The sequence below is a fragment of the Rhea americana genome, unplaced genomic scaffold, assembly GCF_003343005.1.
Source record: "Rhea americana isolate MKP2758 unplaced genomic scaffold, rheAme1 scaffold_227, whole genome shotgun sequence".
NCBI lineage: Eukaryota > Metazoa > Chordata > Aves > Rheiformes > Rheidae > Rhea > Rhea americana.
The window spans coordinates 234,790-244,218 of NW_028186343.1; the positions used below are offsets into that span (position 1 = coordinate 234,790).

The 9,429-nt window shown below is 41.9% G+C and overlaps 2 protein-coding genes across 8 annotated transcripts in view; one reads left to right on the plus strand and one right to left on the minus strand.

Moving 5' to 3' along the window:
* The window catches only part of SFI1 (SFI1 centrin binding protein), a 43,665-nt gene that overhangs the window by 31,317 nt on the left and 2,919 nt on the right, over positions 1 to 9,429 (plus strand). For 2 of the 3 annotated variants that reach the window (XM_085305774.1, XM_085305776.1), the window contains exon 30: positions 616 to 5,625. The exons of the other annotated variant lie outside the window; for it this stretch is intronic. The gene's annotated coding sequence lies outside the window, so the exon portion shown is untranslated. Of the gene's footprint in view, positions 1 to 615; positions 5,626 to 9,429 lie in introns of those variants that run through there. 3 annotated transcript variants of the gene reach the window in all.
* PISD (phosphatidylserine decarboxylase) overlaps positions 1 to 9,429 on the minus strand; it is an 18,234-nt gene that overhangs the window by 918 nt on the left and 7,887 nt on the right. For 3 of the 5 annotated variants that reach the window (XM_085305784.1, XM_085305785.1, XM_085305783.1), the window contains exons 2-7: positions 8,210 to 8,623; positions 5,826 to 5,991; positions 3,583 to 3,819; positions 3,151 to 3,289; positions 2,078 to 2,224; positions 179 to 339 (exon numbers count right to left, since the gene is read on the minus strand). In XM_085305784.1, coding sequence (XP_085161910.1) covers positions 179 to 339; positions 2,078 to 2,224; positions 3,151 to 3,289; positions 3,583 to 3,819; positions 5,826 to 5,991; positions 8,210 to 8,406 — 1,047 coding nt within the window. In that variant the 5' untranslated portion in view covers positions 8,407 to 8,623. The remainder of the gene's footprint in view (positions 1 to 178; positions 340 to 2,077; positions 2,225 to 3,150; positions 3,290 to 3,582; positions 3,820 to 5,825; positions 5,992 to 8,209; positions 8,624 to 9,429) is intronic. The other 2 variants (XM_085305786.1, XM_085305787.1) reach the window with 2 other exon arrangements.

Genomic DNA, 9,429 nt, shown 5'->3' on the forward strand with positions numbered 1-9,429 from the left:
CCTATTACCTGAAATTCAGGGTAAGTTTTACTATAGTGTTCTGCACTGACTGTTAATTAATTAAAATATGACTAATTCAAGCAGTCATCTGCAGTATAAACATTTAGAATTCTTTCATTATACTTTACCAACCCCAACCTTCAAAAAACAGGATGGTACCTACTACCATCTTACTCACCTGGTCAAAGTAAATGCGGATAGAACCCACATTTGTTGCTCCTACCGCTGTTAAAGAGAAAAAGCCATGTTTCCAGTCACCTGTAAGGACAACCCGTTCATTGTGGCAGAAGAGTTCTTTGATCCAGCGAGCAACCCCAGGATTCACAGACATGAGAGAGCCTGCAACAGTGAGAATACATTCAAGCTAGGCTGTCGGTCTCATAGCATACTGTGATGCTCTAAATGATATTTTCAGTACAACTGGCCCATTAAGCAATTCTATCATTTATTTGGAGGAAGAGAGACAAATGCTAAAGTGCAGCAAATKAACATAATGCTGTAATGAAAATGATGGGTCATAGAAGAAAGTGATCTTTAGTGTTCTGACCAGAAAGATCAGGATACTCAGGATATCAACAGCTCCATAGCATTTAACCACAGCATTTTTCCTTGCAGTTACTGGGAAAACAGTGAAGACCACTCTCATCCTTCTTCAGAAGGCTGAAAACTTGGAGCATGATCTACAGTTTTCCCCGTTAGAAAATGAAAGGTTAAATTTCCTACCTAGGAATGATTCTTTTCATACTGCCCTGCCCCTCTTCACTCACGCACACATACAGCTTCACCTTAACTGTGTTTTGAGGCAGCAACGACCTGCTATTAAGGAGGGGGCAAAATCTGCGTTGGAAATCCGTTTCAAAGTTTCTGCCACTATTGAAGCTTGTTTAGCACCATACTCTCCTAGCACCACTTTGAGGTGCAGAGACTCATATCCACACACTCTGACACTACTCTTCTACAAAAGATGTAATTAACTTCACCCTAGTTTCATCTTTAAGTCCTGTGTGATGACTACTGTTATCTGTCATCAGATAGGCCCTCAAGAGAGATCATGGTAAASGACTCGGAGCTAGTGTCTAGTCTCAGCCCTGACAGAACTGAAAGAAGCCTTCTAGTACCAGCTGAAGATCCATCTAACAAAAGGCCACAGGCTACTAAAAGCAAGTCAAATAACTTTTTTACAACTTAGTAATGGGTTTTAGCGGTTAATTATCCAATGTATGAAAGCACTTTCTGCAGTTCTCTTTAGTAATGCAAAGATGTGGTTACTAAGTCTGCAGATAGGTAAGCAAGTAGCTAGCTAGAGCAGACCAGGAAATACTAATAAAGTAAATAAGTAAGTTTTAAAAGACARTTGATTACAGTACAAACCTCAAGGACTTCAATCCCTAAATAGTTCTTAAAAGTAAAATATATTCACTACACAGATTTTGGTTATAAAAACATTTGCTTTGCTGTATTGGATCCAATCGYAGCATTTCACTCAAACCCCCTTTATTTTAATCAAGCTCTAGCTTTAATTTGAAACTTGAGAGACTTCTCAAATCTCTTGGCAGATCTGTCTCTCCCTTAGGGTATCTCAAACCAAATCCAAATTCTTTTTGCTACATACGAAGAAGGGTGTTTCTTTCTTTTTTTTTTTTTTAATCTGCAAAGAAGAGGACAAAAACATTTTATATTATCCCAACTCCAGCAGACCAACTGTTTAAGTTATGACCTCTTTCCAGTGCTTGGCCAAGAAGATATATTTTAGACTACTGTTTGCTGTGATCTGTCGAGCTATTTTTATTTCAGATGCAAACTGAATAATTCTTTTCCTGGGAACAAGTAAAGTCAGCCTGCATCAACAATTATTTAAACGAGYTAGGACAGCCTGAATACAATATTCCTGTTTTCACCATTCATGTATTTGTACTGGCAATCTATACTACCTTAAAAAATCATTAGTTTGTGTGACAATTTTATCTATCACATGACTGTACAACTGCTCTACTGGCATGTCCCCTTCAGCAGTGGCCCATACCAGTGCTTCCCTTCATAGTTGCTCTGGATTCGTTTTCTAAGAACAGGAACCTACCTGGGAAATGACGTCTGTGTGACACTCTCCAGTCAGTGGGTGAATGGAAGCAGTGATAATCCCCTGGTGCAAGGTAGATCACGCAGTGGTAGAGCTCATTCCCCTCCTTTGTGACAAGTTGTTGCTGAAATGAGTTGCCAGGTGGAGCTGCAAGGAAACCATGGAAAGAAAGAGTTTAAAGATACTCTTCATGCAATCATCTACTATAGCCTAGAAGGCTATATTATAGTCATTCGTWATAGCAGAGCACTAAATGCAGCCCACGTGCATTGTTGAGACTACAAAAAGACACATTCAGCCTCAGGAATCCAACATTTCAAGGTGCTTGTTTCCTTTTATGACAGAATTGGATCCTGTACTGAATTTTAAACATTTGGGAAATTTATTATTTTTAGAGTTTCACCTTCCCCAAACAGTACAACAGAAACTGAAATTCAGTGAAACACGGAATTCTTCCTCAAAGCTACCCTTTCAAGAATGGAATTTGTAGAGAGTCCTTAGGTTTACAAAATACATTAGTTGCATCTGTGTATGTGTTGAGARTAACTACTCTTTGCAGAAGGGCTTGCTCACTCTCCACTCTCCTCTCAGGTTTAGCAAAACCAGAGGCCTTAGAAGGCAGTGCTTCAGGCACAGCAGAAACAGTGGTAGCACAAGTCAACTGAGGTACCGTGCTTCTGCACTTTTTTATGGAGTAGCTTGTACAGTCTTTGCTAACCAGGTGCTTAGGCACATCTGAGTGACAAGCAGGAGTGCTACAGCCTCATTATGAGGACAGTCCTTGAAATCTGCTTTAATCATTAATAAAACCACACAAAGGAACCAAGTGATTAAATGAAGAGAATATGAATGATTCAGACAAGACAGTGCAAAGCTACTGAGGAGAATGAACTAGAATATAATGATATGTTTATCCTCAAATGTAAGATATACATTAAAAAAAATTACTTTTGTTCCTAACCATGTGAAGGAAAAAAAAACACACAAAAAAAACCCCCATATTCTCTTGCTCTCTGAGAGCACTGAAGTGGCAGAGCAGAGCATGTGCAAGGTTCAGCTGATGMACAACTCACCTTGACCAAAATGCAACTCCTCTGTGCTGATGCGAGGTCCCAAGAAAGATTCCAGTGAATAAGTAACACCTTTCACCTGCTCYACTTCACAGTTTTTTATCTGTCCGAAGTTAAGTATCTTTCCATCTGAGGGACTAATCTACAGAGAATAGAAGAAAAATGAAACACATTAGAGGAAATCCATGCATACYTCATCTGCCCAGCCATCACAGCAAGCAGAAAACATATCAATTGATCATTTCAAACACTGAGTACACTTTTCTTCCTTCACTTCTAGCTCCTGTAAAAAGTGAGGTTGTAAAAACTGTGTTTGAGATTCTGGTCTGTGCTTTGGATCTTTTAATTACATATCTAAGACAAAGTTTAGATATGCTGCTATTCTGTGGGGGAAAGCCTATATGTCGTGTAAAGCTGTCGTTTCCTTTTACTCACCACACTGTGCAAACAGCAGACTGGCCGTGCTTGCGGTTTCAGCTTCCTGCGGAAGAACTCGCTGAGGTTTCTGTAGTGATGTAAATCTTCAACAGCTGCCTCCTTCATGTTCACTCCAAATGTCCAGATGTATAGGCTGTAAACAGGCTTCCGGAGCCATGTAGGCAGCTCCACCTGGTTCAGGCGACCCCAGGCTCGTGAGAGCAGGCGGGTTGGTACTGATTTGTACAGAGCAACCTAAAGAAAGAAGAATTACACCATGTCATTCACAGTTTTTCCCACTGCTGCCTTTCTCTCACCTCTCCCCATAAAACAGGAGGGCTCAAATTGTTCCTGCTAACACTGCCTTGAATTCAGTGAGTTATACCATRCAGGAAGTAACCCTGGTGTCTGCAGAAAATTATAATGCACTCCTCCTCACTTCCGCCATTCTGATGAGAACAGATGAGGGATAGGATGAAGCGATAGACCTTCTTTTAACTTTATATTGAAGTTAGAAACACCATTCCCTTGCAGGCTGAAGCTTCACAAGCGAGTTACTGGAAACTGCCCAAGCAAGGCTTACAGAAGAAAAGACACATTTCACACATTCTAGTAGAACCCCCATCAGAAGGGTTTAACATTACCAATGTATTCATTTTTGTAAACAACTAAAGGAAATTTGATTAGAAAATAACTTCTCCATGTTTAATAAGGTACTACTTAGACCGCCATCTACTACTGAAGGTATTTCTCTCACAATTGTACTGCTTAATGATACTGGAACAATTAAAGAAACAACCATGTGGATGCCGTTACACTGCTATAAACTCATGCCAGTATTGCCCCTTCTCTTGCAAGAATGGGAGTTGCTAATAGAGACTTCTACCTTTGGACTTATGCCAAAGAGCAAGTTTTGGTAGCAAGAAAAACAAATGAAACAATGTTAAGAGGTATGCTGTTCATGTAACTGGGCAGATGACAGGTCTTCCTGCTGGGCAATTCCAGGAGATAACTCTTCTGAGGTGCCAAAAAAAGCTTGTACAAGCATGATGCAAATGGAGAGGATGAGGGAACGCTGAACCCTCTGAAACCAGTTTTGCAAAAGAAATAGTAATCTAAGTCTGGTACAATTTCTTTTGAACAGTACAACTGACTAGATTTAACTTCCAAGTTAGAGAGACCAATTTTGTTTTCTGTAGCTTCATTTATTCCCAATGTTAGTCAACCATATCCTTCACTATTAAGCCTTGCAGAATACAGCAATAAACACAAACAAAAGCACACACCAGCTGAGAGCCTGTCCTTCTTATCAAGTATTTCACTCACAAATTACCCTCCTGCATCATATCAAAATACAGTGATATTTAAGAAAGAAGCCACCTATTTAATCTTACTTCAGATAAAATCTTTTAAAATCAGTGGTACCTCAGATTATATAAACTGAAGTACTAAAGAGAAATGTATTGTCATTTTATTTGACATGCTTTATACAGTGTCAATTTCTAAAATTGATTCTGCTCAGTTTTCTACAAAGAATGAAACAGACACAACTGTAAATTCACAAAAAATGTCAAAGTGATATTTCCCAGTAGCACCAACTCTTCAAAAAAAGCTGCTTTTCAAATTGATGGGATCAAAGAATAGCTATTAAAATGAAATCATCTCAAGGACTGCAGTTTTGTTACAATTTTCAGTCAAAATATTTGCATAGAYGTTGCATTTGTAGTTGCATGATACGTTTAAGGAATATTTAGGTGGTAGGCTTCCTACCTATTGCTCTCAACAACTTCAGAGCACAGATTTGCATTAGCATGTCACTTGGGCAGTCTGGATTACAGATGCTCAAAGAACTTGAGAAGCAAACCCTTCTTACGCAAAAATGACAGCAAACATGACCATCTGAATATGGCCAGGAAAGGGAACTGGAGAAGCACTTTTGTCTGCCTTGTCCTGGCCCAGATACTTGGAGGGCAGGTAACAATCAATTCTGAAGTTTCTACTGATTTTCTTGTGCATACTCATGACCACTAAAGGACAAAGAAATTCTCTGCTACTGAACAATCATCTGTCTGTGAAGCAACTAGTCACCAAAATTACAAATAGTAAAATATCAAGAGAAACATGAATTGCATATCTCTGTTTCCATAATAGTGATCACCACCCTGTTCTACATTAAGCATCCCTCCACCCAGCTACTGCCAGCTCCCTTCAATATAAAACAGCTAACATACGAAGCGCAGTAGAGACCTGCTCACACTTACCCTGCTCATAGGCCTCCATCCCACTCTGGTCAAGGGTTTAAGAGCACCGAAAGGCAGAAGATAATAGAGAATATTCAGAGGCCAAGAACGGAGTTTCAGAGCAGGCCTAGACATACAGCTCAGCTGGCCCAACCTTCGCCTCAGGGCCAGCTGGGGGAATTGCAACCTGAAAGATTACATACACAACATAAGAGGGTCAGCATCTCAGCTTTATCACTGCCAGCTTCTGATAGCTGGCAGTGATATATTCCTGCTTATCTTTACCTGTACCTCGATTCTGCAAATCTTTACTGCTCCATTTTGGTCAGTTCTTCCCTTCCCCAAAACAAAAGATCAGTTCACCGCAAAAAACAAACAAACAAAAAATCCTCTATCCAAATAATGATGTTTACTGTCACAGGTCAAATCTCATCAATCACACCCTCAAAAAGTAAAGGCAAAATCACTTGCAGGGACATACGAAAACAAAGTAACAGCTGGTTCATCCAAGTGAAAAYGTAACATGAAGTTTACAGTGGAAACAATGGAGAGCAAAAGTTCTTCCAAGTATCAAAAGTTTACCTCCCCAGGAAGTGTTGCTTATTACTGCTCCAGCTCTTGCACAGCCAAAGGGGACGGCAAACTGAATATTCTGAGAGCTAGGAATCTATGATTCTAGGACATTAATTCCTAAATCCCACGGAAGGGCAATATTAAGGAAAGAGCAGATACTCTRGTGAAAAATCCTTGAAGCATAAGAATTCCTATCCCTCATAGATTTCTTGTGCTGGAGGCATCCTGACTATATTATGCTTTAAGCTGTATTTTGTATCACAAAAGATGTAGGGGTCAAATTTACACAGACCTGTTGGGTCACTGACYGACTTCAGGAAACAAGCATTTGAGAGACAAACAGGAGTGTCATTCCTGAGTAAATTAATAYAATATTCAAATAACTGATTCCAAAAGACAGCTTTGTAGGTCTTAAAATCTTCACTAGATACCTTGGCTCGGAACAGAGGACACACAGGCTAAGCAGATATTACTAGTGCCGCAAGCTAATCTGGTCTCTGCAGCCCAAACGCTCGCTGGCCTCATAACCAACTGCACCTAGGATTTTGTGATATGAATGTCCTGACTGAAAGCAAACTCTTTGTGGACAAATGGCCATGAGCAAAAGTTGAGCTTGTGACTCTGAGCAGGGGACAGCTCCTCATTTTACTAGCAAATTGCATCTTGGGCTTCAGTTCAGACTCCTGGGATGGGGGGTGGTCTGGATGAGAGACCCTTCAGGTGAACTGACTCCTCATTTATTCTTTGGCTTTTCCTCATGAAGAAAGTCTGGACTAAGCTATTTCTCACATTTCCAACATCACATTATCAAAATAAAATCTGCCTGTCTGATGGCAAAATATTCAAGTCTTCTGGGCACTGACTTAAGTCTTAGCTAAGAGGTTGTTCTCCCCACACTGCTGAAGACAATATGCCTGCAACCAGGATASAGCTCTGTGCGCGTGTTGGCTGGAAGTAGCAGGCTCTGGCTGCACCGAACAGCCCTCTTCTTCACTGGATTAAATGATATGAAAGGTGAACTATAACATACTGTGCACTTCTTTCCAAAATGGAAAGAAGCTAGGAAGCCAAAACAGAAATTTTGTGCCAACCTGTTCCTTTCAAAGCCTGGATCAGAACAGCCTGCACAACCACCACCACTTTGGGATGCACGATAGTTCTTTTGGCTCACAGATATTTTCTGCAGCAAACAACTTCTCCCCCCTCCGCTTCCGCCCCCGAAAAATGAAAGAATGATTTGGGAAAAGTACAAAAAAAAAAAAAAAAAAAAAAAAAAATGAGGAGATGAAGCGCTCTCAGCAAAGGTAAAGCAGGCTTTATCAGCAGGAGGTAGGACTGCCCTGACACAGGAATAGGAAGGGGCACCTCATGTTCTCCCTGCTGTTCTTCCACCTGCCAGCCTGTGGGCCTGCTCGAGGGCCAGCAGGGCCAGGAGCTGGGTTGCCAAGAACGGGTGACCGAAGTACCGCTCCCCCTCCCACTGCTCTCCCCCTCTTCACTGCAGTCGATCATGGACCAATCCCTGCAGAGCTGCATCCTGGCAGCCTGCTCCAGAGCCCTCAGGCTTCTCACTGCCTTGGCCTGGTTTCAGAGCAGTCCCTCACTAATTTTTCCTATTCTCCTAGTCCAACAGAGTAGAAAGAAAAGAAACCCTTGTCATTCCCCTTGTCATAAAACAGCATGCCCTTCTCTGCCAATTCARTGCATAAGGAGCTTTATAGTAATTAGGCCAAACAAAAGCTTTGCAGATGGCTGTCGCTGTGCCCAGAAACCCTCCCATCCTCCCTCCCTGGTTTCTCCCTTCCTGCAAAGCAGAAAACACTGAACAGTACCTGAAACGGCTTCTCCTATTTGGTGTATCACCGGCAGAGCCAGCCGGGCCTGGACTCTCCAGTTGTGGGTGCTGGTCCCCGGCACAGCTGCTGCTGCCGCCGTTCCCTGAACGCAGCCTCCGGACATGAATTTTAACTTTGCGGAGGTTGTAGCAAGAGGGTGGAGGGTTAGATAAAGCTTTATAGCATCTCACCATTTCCCTGTGTGTAGATGTCCCTGCAGAGTGTTTGACTGACACATCGTCAGGGTGACGGTTGGTTGCAAGGCTCAGTCTTTTTTTCTCTACCTCTCCTTCCTTTGCTTGCTCCGGCACAGGAGGGAGGACACGACGTCACAGTTCCTAATTCCCCCGCTGGTCTGTCTCTGGATTCCCCCTCTGTTTCCCACTTGAATCTCTGCTACGAGGGTTGCAGCTATTGCAAACAAACAGGCATTGTATCATATTTCAACATCCCACTACAAAGACGACTCTGCACAAAACAAAAGCAAGCTCTCCGTATAAGCAGTCCTCGCTTCTCCCTAGTCAGGGTGGCCATTGAAACTCAGCTCTCCGAAGAACACCCCGCAGTCTCAGGCTGGGCACCGATGCACTACAGTCAGAAGAGCAGCCAGCTGGCCTTGCACAGCTAACCCAAGAGGCAGTTTGAATACAAGGCTGGGAGGAGGAGCGGGGTGGAGAAGAGGAGGAGATAATTCCTAGCTTCAGTTCTGCAGTGCAGCAGCTGCAGCTAAAGAAGCTCCACACTGCTGGGCAGTCAAATGTATACAGCGCCAAAATTCCTTTCCTGATCTTAATGTCCAGTTTGAAAAGAGGAAAATGTAAAAGAAAGGAACATCTTTCCATTTCACAGATCCTTGCTAGACACCAACATCCATCTCTTGAAGTCTCTTTCCATCTCAAAAAACCTCACCTAGGGAGCAGATAAAGGACATTGTTCTACAAATCCCCAGATGCATAATGAAAAAAGGTAGCTGTAGGGCCAGCTTGAGAATCAAGTATAAAAGAAGTGTTAATGTGTTTTATGTGGCTCCTAGTACTGTCCCAGTTTTATGTCAGTAGAACTAAAGTATGAATGAAGGAAGACTTTTTCTTTTTAATCACAATGCACCTCAGGATTAAATCAAATACTCAGAACAGAAGAACAATTTAGGCCCCAACTCTTTAGTGACGATCCAATTAACTTATGTTTTCTGTTAAAAATGGTGTGTGTGTGGGGGG